The following is an 18,882-nucleotide window of genomic DNA, read 5'->3' as shown; positions in this document are numbered from 1 at the left end:
AAAGAAAAAAAAAAGGGCTGAACGGGCTCCATGGTTGCCGCGCTACGGCGTCTGCCAGGGCAATCCAGGGAAAAAGGGCGCGAAATGATTGTCTGCTGTTGCTTTCCCGGAGGAAGGAATGACTGACGACATTTACCCAGAAACACCTGTGACAATGATTTTTGTCCCATCAGCCACTGGGCTCTCAACCCAAAATTCTAAGGGGCAGGGGAGACTGCGGGAACTATGGGATAGTTATGAAATAGCGACCCACAGTGCAACGCTCCGGAAATCGATGCTAGCCTCAGACCATGGATGCACACCGCCGAATTAATGTGCTTAATGTGGCCGTGTGCACTCGACTTAATGCAATCTGTTTTATAAAACCGGTTTATGTAAAATCGGAATAATCCCATAGTGTAGACGTACCCTAAGCAGTGAATCTCCTCAGATGCTCATATGTGGAAGGTCTTTGTAAGGAGGAGCTTGTGTTCAGTGGGAGGTTTTGTACATTCAGCACCACTAGTATATTGATTCTGAATGACTCCAACTGGGCTAAGGGGCATTTTCCAACGTCTCTAAAATATCAGCCCAGTCTATCCTCTTTCTAGCTGGAGAAGACAAAAAACACAAAAATGTGGCATCAGCTCTTATAAAGGAGTACAGCAAATACAAATCACAATACACAATCTCTTCTGAAGTTGTAACACAGCATCCATTTTCTGAAAAGTCAGTTGCCACTCAGGCATCCTTTTCCAGCCATTACATTTATCAAGGCACTTATTTAACATGGAGAAATTTACTGTCCCTAGTTATGTGTGTTAGTATTTTTCCTGCACGAGCAAAGCATGTTATTTCCCTGGGGCATGTTTTTATTTTCCAGTGGATCATTGGTTAAAATAAAAAGTATGAAAGGATTCTAACCGGAGGGTAGTGGTGGCACCTCCCAAAAGCACTTGGGTTGTTTCCAGCATGACAGTCTGTTGTTATGTCACATACATTATTAGAGTTTGTGGGGAAATTCTTTTTTCACTCATGAAAAAGTTAGTGAAAATGATTTTTTTTCATTTAAATTGAATTTTTTTCATTGAGATTTTCCAGATTTTTATCAAAAATCCAAAAACTGAAAAATTTCTGATTTTCAGCCACTGAAAACCTAAAGCTTTTTTATTTTCAACAAAAAATTCTCCAAAATTTTCATCAAAAAAAGAATTTTTGGACAGAAACAATATTTGTGGGGAAAAAATCTGGTTAGTGCAAAAAAAACAATTATCAAAAATTCTTTTGATGGTAAATATTTAACCAGATGTTATGGACTCTTAAGCACTATCATGCTTGATTTGGTAATCCAAAAGGAAAGCTCTGTAGCTGGAATAAAAAGCAGAATCTGGCCCATCTGAGTTTCCCTTGGCCCCAGTAAAGAAACATAAAACACTTGATCCTTATACAGCACTTTTTATCTTCAGAGTGATTTGCAAACATTCCTCACAGTCCCCCACCAGGTAGGAGCAGTGCCGTACAAATAAGGAGATTCATGCAGAGAGATTACTGAGCTAATTTTCAGAAGAGCCGAGCACCCTGAGCTTTCATTGATTGCTCAGCGCCTCGGACAATGAGGCCATAAGTGACTTGTCGAAGGGCCATACAGTGAATCAGCAGAGAGGCAGAGCCAGGATCAGATACCACTAGCCCTGGGTATTTAAGAACCCAGGAAGTTTTGGGTTACTATCCTGGGCTCAGACAAATAATCCATGATGCACTCTAAACACAAACCTAGATTTTCATAGAAATAATTGGGGGATGCGCCTGTTAAAATTCATGTTTATGCTTTAAAAACCTGATTCTATCCTGGTTATCTCTATCTCTGACTCTACAGCGTGGAGAGCTGATGCTAATAGTTATATGTGTGGGACCTCTTTTGCATCCGACTAACCTATCCAGATTGCCTGTTAAGCACACAATGGGCTTCCAGGGAGAGCTCTAGGTTCTGGTTTCTTCACGTTAAATATTGAGTAGCTGGCTTCCCAGGCACTCAGAGTGGGTAGAAATTAAAATGGAAAAGCAGAGGTTTAAGCTCCCAATTAACAGCAAGTCGAAAGGCTCTTCGGCAGGCTAAACCAACATCACTGCAACAGCAGCCGTTCATTATGACTTTCCAGAAATTATGCAGTACTCACTATAGAAGTACTAATGACTTTCCCATGTATTGTATGAATGAAAATTGGCTGCTGTGTGATAGTGGGCTCATTACATTGAAGTTAGCCTGAAATCAGCATGATGGCTCAGCTAAATGGTGGTAGCTTATCAAGCACATTGCATTTCACTTGCTGTGGCCAGCTTTCTAGAGCCTCTGCCACCTGGAAATTGCGGTGTATGATACAGAGGTTTGGCACAGCACCATTGTAAGCAAGAACATCTGTTGGGGAGGTTGTTAAGCCAGCCTGCTTACTAACTGAGCAAATGCAGCTGTGTCAAAAATGAATAAATAAAATCACTGCAGAATATTGCAGGAAGGTCTGCTACATGGTGTCCTCTTGATCTTCATGGGGAAAGACTGTCAGGGAGGAAACTAGACACCAAGAAGGTGATGCCTTGAAAACCGAATCCAATCATGGGACTAGTAAATCAGGAGAAAGCGTGACTGGAGCACAGTCATCCTTTTTCATAACTTGCTATAAGTTGTTAGGGTTTTAGATTTGGGGAACGTCTGTTCCCTGTCTGTGCTAATGCAGAGACTCGCTTTTGTGGAGGTGGTGCCGTTCTGCTTCAGTTAATCATGGGTTAACTGTGCTGTCATTATGCCAGGTGATTCTAATTCTGCCCTTACTGCTACTGTGCTTGAGAAATACTTTCTAATGTTCCATCAAGCTCGCTGTCTAAGGAAAAACTGTGCCTGACTCTTAAGTGACATATTGTAACATTAGTTGTTACCGTGAAGCACAGATGTTTATAAGAAGGAAAAGGAGTGCAGGACAAAGCTGTTTGCTTCACACAAGTGAGTATTGGCTCATCAATGAAACTGTGAATTCTGAGGTTGGTTGCCCAACACGATGAATCTGCAAAGGTATTCGAAAAAAAGTAGGAAGGAGCTCATGATCAAAAGAGCAAGTGCTTTTTTTTTTTTTTTTTTTTTGGTAAGCAAATTGGAGGAAGAGAAAATGGCACATTGAGCCCGGATGCACATTTAGACTAAGATTTCCAATGCCACCTGTGAGATTTTGACACCTAACTCACATCAAAATTAATGGGAATTGGGCACCCAGAGCCAAAATCCTAGTCCTTTTTTGTTCACATCCTCTAGAGCATCAAATTTCATGCACAGCTTTCCTGTGTGCATGCACAGCAAGCCTCAGTATTTGACAGAATATTTGTAATCTTAAAAACAAAACTTGATGGTATTCTATATTTTATATTTTCCTGTCCAAATTCTGAGTTGACTCCTGTAGAGCAAAGATCAAGTTTCAAGACCATGGCACTTATATTATGACATGGAATCACCTGTGAGAAGAGATGGCTTTCTCTGGTACTCCAACATGGCTGTGTCAGGTTCCTGCCCAAACCCAGCATCTTTAAACTAAAACATCCTTAAAACTTACCTACTGGCATTTTTCCTCTGTCTTGTATAGAATTATGGAAGTCACTGGTATGTTCATTGTATGGTTTTTTTCATGATGCAGTCTTGTTTAGAAGTCCAGAGAGGAGTGGTAGCAATGAGAAGGTAGGCCATATGGGTTTGATAGCAGTATGGGAGGATGTAGATGCAGCCAAGGGCCCTTCTCATCCAAAACTCCAATATGAAAGCATAGTCTTCCAAAGGTCCCTTTACATTCTGTTGGTTAGTAAGGCAGCATGGTCTAGGATTCAGAGTAAGATTGGCTCCAATTCCTGAATCTGGCACCAACTTCCTCCATGACACCGGGCAAGTAACTGAAATTCTGGGCCTCAGTTCCTCCATCTGTAACTTCGGAAGAATCTACCTAACATCCAACCTGCCTTTGTAATGAGATCTGATATCTGCAGTGGAAGTGCGCTCTGTGCAGGCTAGTATTGTTTGAGATAAGCAAATAATATTAAACTAATAATTTATTAGACTCTTGCCTGTTAATTGTTAGAGCAGGTGATAACTTTCTTCAGCTTATCCCGATTAGAAATTACTTGGCAACTTTTAATATATCATGTTCTGTAGATTGATTGTGAGCAGCTCACTAAAAACATACAAAATTCAATTTGTCAGCTCTCATTGTACAGGCAGGTCACATGGTATTGTTTTCATTACCTGATTGGATGAGTGTAACTCTTAGAATCAGTTTTCTAGTGTGAATTCTAATTTTTGTCAATTAAAAATGTGCCTATTCACTCAATGTTCGATGCTCCTGGGAACATTCCCACCAGTAAACTCATGCAAAAATGACAGAAGCTACTTCCAAAAAAAAAAAATCAAGCAAATACTGGAATTTTTTTGGTAGTGCATATCCAGGCTTAATGATTTTTCGTACTCCACAGGAAAGTATTACAGGTACTGGATTTGTGCTTTGTTCTTAATGAGAAAAAATAGGCATTTCCCCAGTCTCTGGTCTCCATTTCATATGGGTAACAATTACTCCACACATCCAAACCCCATATTCCCTTCATATGAACTACACCTAAGAGGGACCAAAACCCTTAATTCCCTCAAGCAGTTGCACAGCTATTCCAGGAATCAAGAAATATGTGAAACTTGGGATACCCGAGTAAAAACAATACAAGTGGGTCGACGCTGCACCTGTACAGTATGATCTGTGTAATCAGAAAAAAAACAAAGTATCTACTTTAATATATAAATTAAAGTTCCCTCTCTGTAAATGAAATAACCTTTTAATTGATTATAGAATTCCCTTCATTAATTCCCAAACCCCAGTGCTCAGTGATTTTCTATATTTTTATCTTTAAGTGCATTTAGGTGTCAATTAAATTTGAAATATCTACATTTGTCAGCATTTCATTTTTGGTCGGTGTGATGTGCTGCTGATTTGTCCATGCATCCTGACACATGAAAAAAGCTCCCAAGATGCAGATCTTCCTCATTAAAAAATAAATCCATCCTATCATAATGGTACACAGAGCCATGGAGCGCATCCCTGGCGTTATTGCACTGTTTCTGACATGATATTTTAAAAGGAACAGCCACGGCTGTCAGTACTGTCATATGCTAGTGCTAACTGAAGACATGTTAAACTAAACATTAGAAAGAGATCAGCAAGTCATCTGCATGGTAACTCAGCTAAGAGATTAGGTAGGCAGGAGCTGGTGCAGTCATGTGGAGATGATGAGGGTTGTCGCTGTGACGGACAGGATCCTTTTTTCCCTCTAAGACTACAGCATTGCCTGCCTTGTAGCTGGGCTTGCTGTGACCTGCCTTTTCAGAGACAGCTCTTTGTGTATGAAATCCTAGCAAGTAGTGGGTGGTAGACTGCAGGATCATCGCTGAATTGGGTTAATGAGGGAATAGGCACTCTTTTTTGGATTCTACTGCCTCAAGCTAATAAAAAATTTAAACTTGGACATTTTATATTGTTTGTCCCTTGTCTTTGACAAAAATCTTTTATGAAACTACAGCAGCAGCTGAATTTAAATAAGTTTTTATTATGAAATCCCACTTTATCATGTACAGTGCCTTGCAGCAAAAAAAAAAAAAAAAAAGGGAGAGGGCCTATTAACTATCATTATAGCTTCTATCTTAATTTATGTTGATCTCCATTGAAATGCAGTTTATTAGCTGATCCACCCATCTGTCTTTTGAACTACCTCTTTCAAATTAGATATTCCTTCATGGTGGATTAATTCCACATTTACAAAAAAAAATACTTGAATTTAAACAGACCCTAGCAAAGCAAAGGAGATCATTAGTAATACTTTGGAAAGGAAATGAACTGACTTATCTGAGGTTCACAACCTCCAGACTCTAACTGCACATAACCAAACGGTTGAATTCCTCACCAAAAAGCTGTGAAAATTCCAAGTTTCTTCTGATTTCTGTGAAACTCTAGTAGGTTTTTCTGGGATACTGCCAAGTGGTAATTCCCATGTATGAAAGAGAAAGGGAGCATTTATACGTAAGTCAAGAAAGGATGAAGCATTTTAAAAATGTTTTTGATTAGAATAGTCTTTGTTGGCCCCTTTACTAACATTAATTGAAATGTTCTTGGATATAAATATAAAACTAGTGCCTGGAGGAGTTTGTTTCAAACATTTTGTAGCAAATGTAGCTTACTTCAGTGCCAGCATTTGGCTTTCCCTGGGATGTCCGTTACAGCATGAGGGGAGAGGAACAACTCATTTGACCATTCCAGTTGGAGTAACACAGACTACAGTATAATATGATCAGCTGTGCCCACCCCAGCCCCAGTTACTCTGGCCTAATCGTGAGTAAATGTTTATCACAAAAATCACAGTGGGCATCTCAAACCCTCTTGGGTTGTTGCCCACAGCCCCCGACATGCTCTTTCAGTCCGTCTTTCGCAATAGTAGTCAGGACAACAGAACTAAGAAAACACTGAAGACTATCTCAAACACAAGAGCCATGAGGCTTTAATATGCCTGAACCATAAGGTCAACAAGGTTTTCTCTCTCATCATTATTTGGATCCTGTTCTGATTTCAGCATATTAGCCCATAATATAAACTGCTGTAATTTAATGTGCAAACGTGGTTCCATCATCTACGAGATAAGAATCTGCTCCTCATTGTACGTACTGGGCCCACTGAAGTAGTAGGAGTTCTGCTGTTGACTTCAGTGGTAGCAGGATCAGGTCCTCGTCTTTTGATTTTCAGTATAGCTTTGTGCTTCTGACAGCGTATCGCTATTCACGGAGATAGCTGGGATCTTACTCAGCTGTGTGCAGCAGATAAAATGAATGTGGTTGGGCAGAGACCTCATGGGGATGGCTGAAAATGACGCAGGCTTTCATAATCCTGTATGATTTATCTTCCCTTCCTTCCCCTCCCCCCGCCCCATCATTGTTTAAGTCATCTGGGAATGAAAAGCAGACCGGAGCGCAATGCTGTAAAATAAAGCTCATCAGATTAAAATGCAGAGCTCTCTGGTTAATATTTTAAAATTGAATCTTTTTTTTAAAGTTTCTATTTGGGGGGGACTTAGTTCTTTAAATGCTTTAAAATATTTCCAAGAGTTGTTAAATGCTTATGTTTAATAAGTGGCTTAGTGTTACCGAGAGGAATGGCAGATTTATGCTCTACTACATGCATAAATTCTCATTCCTCTTTTCTCCTTTGCATCCAGTATGTTTCCGACATGGGCACTCTCTGCCATCTTCTCCACTTTTCAGCTGAGGTTTAAAGCAGTAGTATCCTCTTCCATTTGCCCTGGAGCAAATTCAGTAAATCGTTTCTGCTTTACACTGAAAAGAATAATCTAGCTGCTTTAAGGTTAAACAAAACAAAATAAAAAAAGCAGTTGACAGCTACAATTATTAATGGAAAAGTATCCACAAAATCAGCACCCTTGAAATACTTATTCTGTCTCCCATTCTCAGTTTTATGCTTTCTCTTTCCCACCATGTCTTCTCCGTACTATACAGATAGCCAGCTGTACATATGCACATGGAATTATGTTTTCTTCATTATGGAACTTTGTCATTGACTTCAGTGGGCAAAGGATCAGACCTGGGGTTCTGATCTGTGTATTGTTCATTATATAGTGTGTGTGTGTGTGTGCCTATTGTTAATCTACAAACACAGAGAGATATAGACGTAATGTATGTTTATATATAGGCACAGCTCATAGGATCAGCTGGACAAGACATATATTTTTATAAAAAATAAATGTTTAAACAATGTGTCACAGATAAAAAGACTCTGTAAAATCTTACTGGCAAAAATTTTCAGCCACCATCTCCAGCAGAAAGGCTGTGTCTGTATTACAGTACATAACTAATGGGGGAGAGGATAATATTTCATGTATATATGTACTATACAGTATGTGTATAGTACGTACACCCCTTCTCTACAGCAGCACCTGGTAGCAACAATACCTCAAATGTGAGCAATTTTAAGACACATATTAAGACATTAGCAGGCAGCATTTCTGGAGAGAGCATGGTGTAGGTAAGTAGTACAGCACAGCATGGTACCGTTACTTGTGTGGCTTTGGGACAAGGAGGTTTGTCTTATGTTTTGTGGATATTTGTTCCTCTTTACCCACTTGAGCAGCACTCTTCTGCTTATCCTGCTTGATATCTCAACCTGTGTGTCATTAGATTGTACAATGTAGCTGAGAACAGCTCAAAGGAATAATTTGGAAGGAAGTCAGATTGTTGGATGGGAATTGTGGTGGGAAGGCTGGTTTCCATCCTAGCTCCTATTACAGTGGTGATGGGTCCCAGCACCTTTTCCCTAGAGGCAGCAGCACCGGATGCTTTAGAAAAACAGTATTTTCAGCCTGCAAAGTAAAGCTGTACACTTACTCCATTGAGTCTTCTTGTACTCAGACCCTGGAGCAGGCAACTGAGTTCAGAAATTATTTAGAACCTGAATTGCTTGGTTTTCTCTCCCTTCTGCAACTTTGAATGTGACAACTTGATAACTTCCTTTTCTCTTCCTGTTTCCTTCAGCCTTGTAAAGCCCATGCGACACTATACAGTCTTCCTCTCTGAGGACTCTTCTGGTGATGAATTTCAGCAGGAAGAGGATCCTGTCTCTGCCTTCTCTGAAAACTTTTTCTTCTCAGCTCCTTTTGAATGGTCTAGTCTTTATTCTTTCATTGTATTAATTCAGGCTTTGAACAGCGATTTCTGCACCAGTGAAGGCTGCCTGCTTCTGTGCTTGGATTTTTAAAAGAGCTTTAAAATCTTTTTATAGCACTTGATGATTGTATTAATATTTCTCCTGCTTGACTGTTCTGATTCTGTGAGGCATGCAAGAGCATGTATCCTGCATGAAGCACTGTGCTATTTGTTACCCACAATGTGGGTGCAAAACTTATCATGTTATTTGTGACTTGGGTTGTGTGGGAGGTGACCCTCCATTTATCTCTTCCTTCCAACATGTTGCTTTCCCCTCCCTTTTTTCGTGCTCAAACCCTTTGCCCTTCTGCCATTCTTCTGCATCCAGGGCTACTTATATGTTGTGAGTTGTCTTGTGAGCTTCTTCTGCTTCAGTGCAGTCGTCAGCTTCCTCCAATTCCACCCTCTTATTCCCAGCATCTCTGTTCCATCCCATACCAGGTCCTCAGTGGCTCATGGAAGAGTTCCCCTCAGGTTCCTCCCAAAGCCAGAGGATTTCCAAGGCTTCTCAGTGTGCAGTATGTGACCCAAAATTACACAGGAAATACACAAGTAGTTAGTTGATATTGCTTATTGTCTATGCCTGTCATTGAACTCCCATTTTATTAACTTCATGTAAAGTACTTCAGGGCAAGAACTTTTGACTTTAACTCTTTATAAATTCCATTTTCAAATACAGTACCAGAAATCATTCTTCATGATGGTAACAGCTACGATGCTTTGGGTTTCATAAATCAATGTGCAGTTTTATTTAATTTATGTGTGTTTCTGTTAGTTATACCACATGTGTACTTATTTACCTGTAAATAGTAACTGCTGAGTTCATTCCCAAACCTCTCTAACACTTTTGAGCCAAATTTTCAAACAAAGACTCCTACAGAGGATGGCTAAATCCTGAACTTTAGAGGTGCATATCAACATTTTGGATTATAAATGCCTGTTTGAGGCACCTCTGTATTGATTAGGTGGTCAACCATAGGATTTTGAAATCATTCAAAAGCACCCCCTTTTGAAAATGTACATGTCTGTCAGTTTCCATGAATTTGGTGCACAGAATACAATGAAATAGACCTAAACAAAATATTCCCATGTCTTCAAAATTGGAATAGTCATGCAGAAAAAAGCTGACATGGGGTGAAGTGCAGACTGACCTGTAATACACACTTCTTTTTGTCATAGGCGCTTTGAACATTCCTCACGGAAGGGCAGTGAGCAGGAAGGCCTTGATCCAAGGGATTGATCCTAATGGGCCAGTCAGACCAAACCTGAACCTTCATTGAGGTCTCCCTGCCCCCCCCCCCCCAACAAAGAAAAAGTTAATTCCTACAAAATACTGTTCATTCTTGCAACTCCATGCACTTCTGTTTGTGCCCAAAGCCTGAGGATGAGGTGTTGAAATTTTGGGAGGGAGCCTGTTCTTGGACTATTTGACTGCTCCAAGAGCAGGAAGTGCCTGAAATCTAGACAGCGCCTGGTCTCAAGCAGTTTCCACCACTAAGATTGATGTGCAGTCAGATCTGAGTGCTTTTCCAAACCCAGCTGCCTGTGACTAACTGCAGCTGTGTGTGACTAGCCTGTGGGAAGGGGCTAACATGGTGGTGTCCAAGTGACCTGATTTGTGACCTGTAGCCCTAGCTGTTGCTACACGTGAGGAAATATTCAAAACTTGGAGTAACAAGAATATGACTGACAATTTTAGCCTGCTTTCAGCTGGCTAACTAGCACCACCATGGGTTGGGAGGAACATAACGGCAGCCAGAGTAGCTGACTCTTTGAGGATTGGAGGGTGGGTTCAGAGACCTCTAATAGTGGGTAAGATTACCCCATAATGACAGAGAAGGTGGGAGGACACTTAAGACCCGCCATGGGTTGGCCATCTGAGGACAGAAAGGAAGATCTTGCACTTGTGCTTATGTATTTAATTCACACAGGACCCCCACCCTGCAGTATTTTTCCAATAAGATCTGATGTTAAGGAGTTATGAGCAAGTTGTGCGTGAGATTAAAGATGGAAATTCTGATCACGTCTGTAAAGATTGTGCTTTCACATGCTTTCACTAAGGGCCTGATCCAAAGCCTACAGAAGTCAGTGGACCTCTCTCTCTTTTGGATCAGGACCTGAGTCGTCATAATCAACACTGTGCTGCATTCCCACCTTCATAAATCCCACCTGGTTGCTCCAACTCCTCTTCATGCAAACCTGAACTTGCATTTCGCAAGATGTGGTATTAATTCATTCTTTATTGCCCCTTATGAAATAGTTTTATGCTGTAGGAGAAGTCACTAGCAAGAGAGATGCACTACTGGGTGCCTCTGTCTTGTGCATCTTTTCACAGATGGTTGAATGCCAGTGTTTGTGTGATGGTGAATGAAGCAAGGTACACTTTGCTCATAAATTTGCATTATATATATAAAAAAAATGTGGAAAGAAAGAGAAGGATTCTTCCACATTACATTACCCACACTCCCAAATATTTTCTCTTAATCCAAAGCCTTGTTTAAATGCCACTGAGAGACTGGCTGCTAATCAAGTGCCAGTCACCACAGAAATGCATGTCAGGTCTCATTATTAATTGGATGCACATTATGCTGCTGTTCTCCCATACGCAGAACTGATATGCAAATCTAATGGTGTGCAAGAAATTTTTTTCTGAAGTACATGTGAGAAGTGTATTCTAGTAACCCAGGGGTTGGCTGTAAATGTAAAATAGGTTTCCCCATCATGGACTGCAGTGTCTTCTGATAAGATGACACCAGTATAATCATTGAAACTATACACAATACTCCCAATTACTGCAGGAAAACCCCATGAATTACCTTCAGTGCTGAGTGAGCTAGAATTTAGAGAATGTAACTGTGTGCAAAACACAGGAGTATTTGTAGCTGCGCTTTTTTGTTGGGAATATCCAACTTCCTGCATAAAACAACTGGGCCTCATTACAATATTCTACATGTGGGCAGGCTCACAGCCAGTCAGAGTGGAGAGCTATTGTCAGATAATTAATGTTCAAATACAGCTCTGCTCAGTGAGTTTTCAACTGCATCATCACTGCTTTCTTTTCATCCCTCCTTTTCAATACCCATCTCCCTCTATTTAAAATCCTCCAGTCCTAAAAGTGGTCTTTTTTCTTTCCACCTCTGCCCACTGTATGTACACACTCCCTCTGTTAATGGGATACTGTCAAAAGTAATTTGCTCCCAAAAATATAATTTTATAAACATATAAGTAGAGAAATTGGACTGTGATATTTCTAAACTCCAGTGGGAAAAGAATTTAAAAAACCAACCAAACATTCCCCTGCAAACATTACAGCATTGTGCTAGTGTTTTGAGAACCACTATGTGACCCTGACTTGTCTCATTTGTCCTAGCTGAATGAAATGTAAAAAGTAAACAGCACAGATTGTGAAAAGTGAGCTTTTACTTCAAAAATTCATTAGCTATTTGTAAGATAGTGAAATTAAAATAATTTTTAATGGGGCAGTAAGTGTCCTCTTAAAACTGCACTTCTCTATATCCCCTTCATTCCCCTTCATTCTACTTTATGGTTTATAAAGCTGCTAAATAATCATGACCACCTTTTCTTGATGCATTGGGAGGACTGTCAAGAAAAGAGAAAGCAATGGAGTAACCATTCTTTCCTTACTGTGCTGCTCACAGAAGTATGTTTATTGAAGTGTTTTATTGAAAGATCAGTTAACACAATTTGGATTTAAACTGTTCTCATCATCCCAACAGAAATGCAAAAAGTCAACCAACATCATCTGTAGTGAAAGTAAATGCACGTGGATGTTCTAAAGTATTGATAATCTAAGTAGTAATGATACCTAGAAGAAAATCTTACTGTTGAAAACATGTCGTCTTAAACCCACGTGGCTCCTAAATTAGGCCCAAGAGTATGTTAGTTTCAAAGTGCAACAAAAGGGAAATAAGTCTAAAATGTTCAGAATTCAACCCAATGCAATGGGCTCAAGCCAGCCCCTACAGGAGGTACCGTAAGGGTCACATGGCAGGTGTATTGTATCCATGCTGAGATCACCCTTGGGGATTCACTCCCTAGTTTGAAATGTTGCACCCAAAGAAAATTATTCTAGATGTGAGATGATAAAGTATTTTTGTCTCTTAGGCCTCAGCCATACCGGGCCCTGAAAGAGTCTGATAGTGCTGATGGAGAAGAGGTTCTCAGTCCAGAAAAAGCAGAGGAGGCTCTGCCCCTAGATCCTCCTACGCCAGACAAGGTCACAGAAGTTAACCTGCTGGAGGACATTTTCACTAATTTAGAGGTGGAAAAACAGCCTCAATCTCTCAGCCAAGCCAAAAGCTTGGAAGACCTAAGGAACCCCAAAGAGGAGGGTGTGGTGCAATGTACTTTTGATTACCAGGTATGGGCATGATTTTATACAAGATAAATGATAAAGAATGGAAGGGTTTCTGCAGAATTAAAGGGCCCTCCATCAGCCAGCTTTCTGGAGGAAAGAATTCTGTGTTTCAGTGTAAATGCATCCATTTCCCCCATCCTGTCCCAGTGTGTCTAGAAGATTCATTTCTGAATGAGAGATTATGTCCATGAAATAGAACATGGTTATAGGGCAGTGGGCTTTTGTTGCGACATAAAAGCAAGGAGAAACCAAGACTTTCATTTTCAAAGCAGGAATCCTGATCCATTTACAAGGGGTTTTTCCCAGAATCTGCTGAGTCCCCCAGCTGTAGGACACCAATATCCGGGAGGCTGATGCTCAGCAATGCGAATACTAAGCAGCTTAGGAAGCGAAAGGGTGGTGTAGTAGTTAGGGCAGTAGCCCAAGACTTGGAAAACCCTGGTTCAAATCTCTGCTCCACCACAGCCAAGTCACTTTGTTTCTGTGCCTCAGTTCTCCATCTGTGCATTGGGGATAATAGTCCCACAAGATAAAGCTTTGGAGGCAATCAGATATTACAGCACCAGGGGCCAGATGAGTCCCTAAGATGGACAGGAGATTTCGCAGCCCCTTCATTTTTGAGTTGCTTGAATTTTGGCCAACATGAGTCAAAAAAGGGAATCGATTTGTAAAGTCTCATCGTTCTTAATGCAGCATGTTTCCTGAATAGCCTTCTTAGCAAGTGCAAAGCTGAAGTATAGACCCTTTGACATCTTTGTGCAACACCAAGCAAAGGCATGTAGCATCATGCTTATAATGATACTTAGTGGCTTATAGCCAGGTGTCACAGAGCATTTGCTGTATGTTAATTAAAGCTTTTGAGCCTGGTCTCCTCCACTTCCCCCGTAAGTAGATTTCACTGTATTCAGATTACATTTGGGAAATGGAAGGTGCAGGGATATGCCCAATGTCACACAACCCATCGGTGACAGAGTTGGAATTTAAACCCAGAGGCCTGACTTCTTGTCTCCTATCATCATGCCTAGACCACAGTCTTTTCTCTGTCCCTCACCTGCGAATGTTTGCAGCATGTGTGCATCCTTCTCTCCAGCCCCTCCTATGCCCCCTATTGCTGTGCTGTTCATGTCTGTGCTGAGCAGGAGATGTTAATCTGTCTTGTGCTTTCTGGCAGAGGATGGATCTTGGTGAATCTGAGAGAAGCAGGATTGTGCCAGCAATGAAACTGTCTCATCCCTACAACAAGCTTTGGAGTATGGGTCACGATGACATGGCTATTCCTACCAAATATTCCCAAAGCTCACCAGAGAGGCCCCTGACTTCTTTCGGGACCATCCCATCAATCCCACGGAGACCCCGGAGCAGAGACAGCATCCCGATGCCTGCGGAAAAGGAAGAAGGGAACACGGCTATTAAAGGGAACATCACCATCCCTAGACCGCAGGGCCGAAAAACTCCTGAGCAAGGTATAGTCCCTCCACCACCAGCGCCCAGACCCACCAAACCCCAGACTCCAGCTGGCACAGCAGACGCTGTGAACGCCTACACTGCAAGATGTAGCGACTTGGTTTCAGAGCTCATGCAGGAGCCCTTTGGAGCTAGGAATGTGTCCCTTGACCCAGAATTCAGACAGTCAGTAACTTATTCCCCTCACCCCTCTCAGCTTCTCTCCAGTTCTAGCAGTACTACTGAGATGCTCCAGCCAGTAAAGGTTAGTACAGAAAATGCCGGTAGTGAAAGTGACTATCTTCTTCATCTGCTGGATCCATTAAAAACAACCAGCTGGCAAAACATGGGATCCCAGCAAGGCTCCAGCAGTATGCAGAGCTCAGCGTCTCGAAGCTCTGCTGCCGGCTTTGCTTCAGTGGTGAGCGACTTTGCATCTCCTCCACCGGCACCATTCACCCAGCCGCTGGGATACCCTCCTTCAGCACCGCCATTTCTGCAGCCATCCGTCAATCCATTTACACAGACAGTGCCAGCAGCCCTGATAGTATCGCTGGTCAGACCTCCAGGGGGGCCCTTTACCCCTCCTTTAGGCCACGCTTATTGCTCCAACTTCATGACACCTAATTCTGGCTTTTACCAACCACAGCGACCTAAGCCAAACATTTCAGCATTGTCCATGCCCCGTCTATTTGGCCAGGCTCCGACAGCACCGCAGGCTAGTTCCTTACTGCAGCAGAGCCATAACCTTTCCCCAGCCAGCTCTTTGCAGCCAGCACGTCCTTCTAAAATCAGAACATTACCAGCAGGCCATTCTGCCTCAAAGATAGCTGTCAAGCAAGGGTTGACGCTAAGTTCTAACGACCCCTCTCTGGTTCCCCTGAGGCCCGCTAAGGGCGTAGAATCAGTGTTACTTCCCTCAAAGCCTGAGGAGACAAAAGATCCATTTGAAGATTTGTTAAAAAAGACAAAACAGGAGGTTTCAGGCACGCCAGGTAATGTAGAACAGCTCAGAAAGCAATGGGAAACCTTTGAATAATGCTCCCATCTGACCTTATTTCTTTGGGGGGTTGGATTTTTTATTTTATTATTATTGTTATTTGGTTGGCTTGTTTTGAGTCAGCACAAAAACATGTTTCTTTATATGGAAAGTTATAGACACAGGAAACACAACTGCTCTTCTAAAATTCACATAAAAGTGCTACTGGCTGGAGTCCGTTTTGCTGATGAACCCCCACATTGTCCCATTACCAGCTAAGGTTTCTCACTGGTATCCTAGATGGCTTTTTGCCTGCAGTCAGTGAAAACTCCAATGACTCTTGCACTGGCAGAGCATTCAGGTCATTAGGGTATGATTTCCTTTTCTTTTCCCCTACACAGCCTTTTCAAGAAACTACTGAACCAAAAACTGCTCATTCCCTCCCTTCTAGTCTCTCACACCCTGGGACATGACACAGCACGTAGTTCTTGCTTCCTACCTGTGTGAACAGTGTTCAGATCAATTTCTTCAATTACACAAATTGCTTATAATGTTTTGCTTACATATGTAGTGTGCAACAAGCTAACCAAGACTTGTGGTTTGTATTGAGTTGATCCACTGGGCTTAAATTGCGTTTGTTTAATAGCCTGTGTAGCAATATATACACGTGACTAATTACACAATTTTATCAGCTTTTGTTGTAGGTTTTGTTTGTTTTTTTTACACTCACTTCACTACCATCCCCCACAGAGCAGGGACTTCTTCAGTACAAAACCCATACAAGTCCCAGTTACAGCAAAACTGCAGCACGGAGCAAAGCATCCTGCAGCTCAGGGCTCGATCCTCCATCTCCCATGGGAAACTGGAAGCACCAGCAATTTAGTTTTTAGACAGACATCGGAAAATGTCTTTTGATGGGGTCCTTAAACTATATCCTAGTTAACCTGTAATTGTATGTTAATAGTATATATACATGTTCTAGAGGGTAGTATTTGAACTGGATGTAATAGTATCTTATTTTATTACAAAAAAGAGAACAAAAATCAGGGCATAAGTATTCCCAGCTCTTGAGTTCTCAAAGCCAAACCATAGTACACTGATCAGGAGACCTGGTTTCAGATTGGTAAAGCCACAGGACGTGTCTATACACAGAAATCACAACCTATACATATTGCTGAATAAGTGATATAACATTAGAGTGTTAATAGGTGACAGCTGCCTCTCATTGCTGTATTTTTGGAAGCACTAAGTGCCACCTTGGCGCAGCTGAGATCTTATCACCGGGTACAGGGCTCAGCCTCCCTCATTCATCCTGTCTGAAAAGTCATGAACTTTGTTCCTACTTTTGCTGCGTACACAAATGGAGGGTGGAGGGTTGTGGGATCATGTGATGTACTATAAAGTAATGAACATGTTTATTGATTTGCATTTTGTAAGACATTTCTCTCTGGCCACCATGACCTCAAACATTTCAATGCTTAAGGCTGGCATTTCTTATCAAAACTGCTACCTTTAAAGTGATCATTTTTGTGTTACTTAAGTGTTGCTGGGTTTTGGTTTTTTTACTTGGACACAGGTTGCTTAAAAAAAAAACTACTCAAAAGTGATTTTGTCACTATTAAGTCTTTGCTTAAGTAAAAGAAGCAGTTGTGGACATCTGGGAAATTCTTGTGAGACTCTATCCAAATTCTCTGCAGTGTATTTTGTTCCTACAGTCTCCTTGGAGGCTCTCTTATTCTAGTATGTTAAAATGGCTGTCTACATTGGAGCCTGTGCAATACAAGAGAAATTTACTCTCACTGAATGCCAACAGTTTGGGGGAGACCCTAATGCTGCATTTGTTATATTTCTGTAGAGTACTGTTGCTTTTACAAGCCATTTGATCAGTTTTGTATTTTTTCTTTCTTTTCTTTTTTTTGTTTTGTTTTGCTGGAAGAAGGATGGTTTTGATATTGCCTAGTTCTGAATAGTAAAATATTTAAAGTTTACAGGATTAGCTTCATTTTGTTCTAGACTATACAGAATGTGAATGTATGAGTTACCAATTTGGTCTAGAATCTCTGAACCCCTTTAGCTGCTGTACGCTGAGTCACAAAACTTTCTAAGTTCTCATAGGTGTATACTATAAAGTGGTGCATATGAATTGCCATTTCATTTGCATGTACTTCTAGTGTCTCCTTTTTAATGCTATGCACTGACTGTGTACTGAGTATTCCTTTTCAACTAAGTGGGAAAATCCTACGGTATTTCTGTATCATTGCGAGGTATTTTCCAGCCTTATTTAATGTTTTATTCTGTTCACCCTTTGCTGTAACCTATTCCAGTATGCAGTCTTCTACACTCTTCTTCTGAAATGCACAAATGCCTCTTGATTTTAAGAGGCCAATTCTGAGACACTGAAAAGTATTAAAACACTTTATCATGTTATTCACTCTTCACTTCATTTTATAGAAGGAAGAAACAGTCAGGCCCACCTGAGAGAGATCCTTAATAGTAGGAGCACTTTGCTAATGTTTGTCCTTTTCCTCACTTCTTGGACTGAATTTGCAAATAAGGGAATCCTTTTTGCAGGTTTAGCATAATAAAAGAATCAAACCATCAAGGGTGGTATTAATTTTGTCTCATTTAGACTGTTTAATATCTGACATGGTTTTCATTTCATAGTGGCAGATTTAAGCGAACTGTGTGGTTGGAAGAAATGTCTCAGATACTTAATGCAGGACTCAGTGTTGCTTTTTTGGTTTTAAAAGCACCTACTTTGAGCTCTGTATTAGCGAATCCGGTATGCTGGGAATTGCACTCACCTAACAGCTAACACATTTTTAGCAATTTCCCAGTGGCATGTACTCATCTTAGGGTATTTTCCACCGTAGTTGGCGATGTGCACATTTGACAGGTATTTTATTGCGTTCCTTATTTACATTTCCCTTCTCCATTAGAACGTTCTTTTCCCTCTCATTTTAAAAGTTGCTGAGTGTATGGGCCAGAGTTCAGCAGTGCTCCTACAGGTAATCAAAACTGCTGTTCTGACTTGTCCCACTGATCAATTTAGAAGCATTTTAGGGTCTTGGATTGGATAATGTAGGTTAAAAAAAATTATTTGATTTCTGTGTGTTTCTGTCCTTGAGAAGCCTATATAAGGTGTGAGTTTATTACTTTGAATTAATCTTCACAGAAATGTCTGACGTAACCATTAGAGTTGGTTGGTAATTCTTGAGCTAATAAATTTTTGTAAGTAAAATGTCCATTTGTCAAAACCAAAACTTTTCATGAAACCTCATTTTTGACTGAACTTTGTCGGGAGGGTTTCTCAGGTCTGAGAGT

General features: G+C 40.9%; 1 protein-coding gene across 9 annotated transcripts in view; it reads left to right on the top strand.

The window, feature by feature from the left end:
• Nucleotides 1-17,546, top strand: part of DENND1A (DENN domain containing 1A) — a 365,450-nt gene extending 347,904 nt beyond the window's left edge. For 6 of the 9 annotated variants that reach the window (XM_032767497.2, XM_032767496.2, XM_032767495.2 and 3 more), the window contains 3 exons: nucleotides 8,588-8,716; nucleotides 12,884-13,139; nucleotides 14,308-16,251. In XM_032767497.2, coding sequence (XP_032623388.1) covers nucleotides 8,588-8,716; nucleotides 12,884-13,139; nucleotides 14,308-15,618 — 1,696 coding nt within the window. In that variant the 3' untranslated portion in view covers nucleotides 15,619-16,251. Of the gene's footprint in view, nucleotides 1-8,587; nucleotides 8,717-12,883; nucleotides 13,140-14,307 lie in introns of all 9 variants that reach the window. The other 3 variants (XM_032767499.2, XM_032767498.2, XM_075060652.1) reach the window with 2 other exon arrangements.
• The last annotated feature ends 1,336 nt before the right edge of the window (nucleotides 17,547-18,882 follow it).

This window comes from Chelonoidis abingdonii, chromosome 24, assembly GCF_003597395.2.
Source record: "Chelonoidis abingdonii isolate Lonesome George chromosome 24, CheloAbing_2.0, whole genome shotgun sequence".
Classification (NCBI taxonomy): domain Eukaryota; kingdom Metazoa; phylum Chordata; order Testudines; family Testudinidae; genus Chelonoidis; species Chelonoidis abingdonii.
The sequence above is the reverse complement of the archived record's forward strand: the minus strand, read 5'-3'. Positions and strand labels throughout refer to the sequence as shown.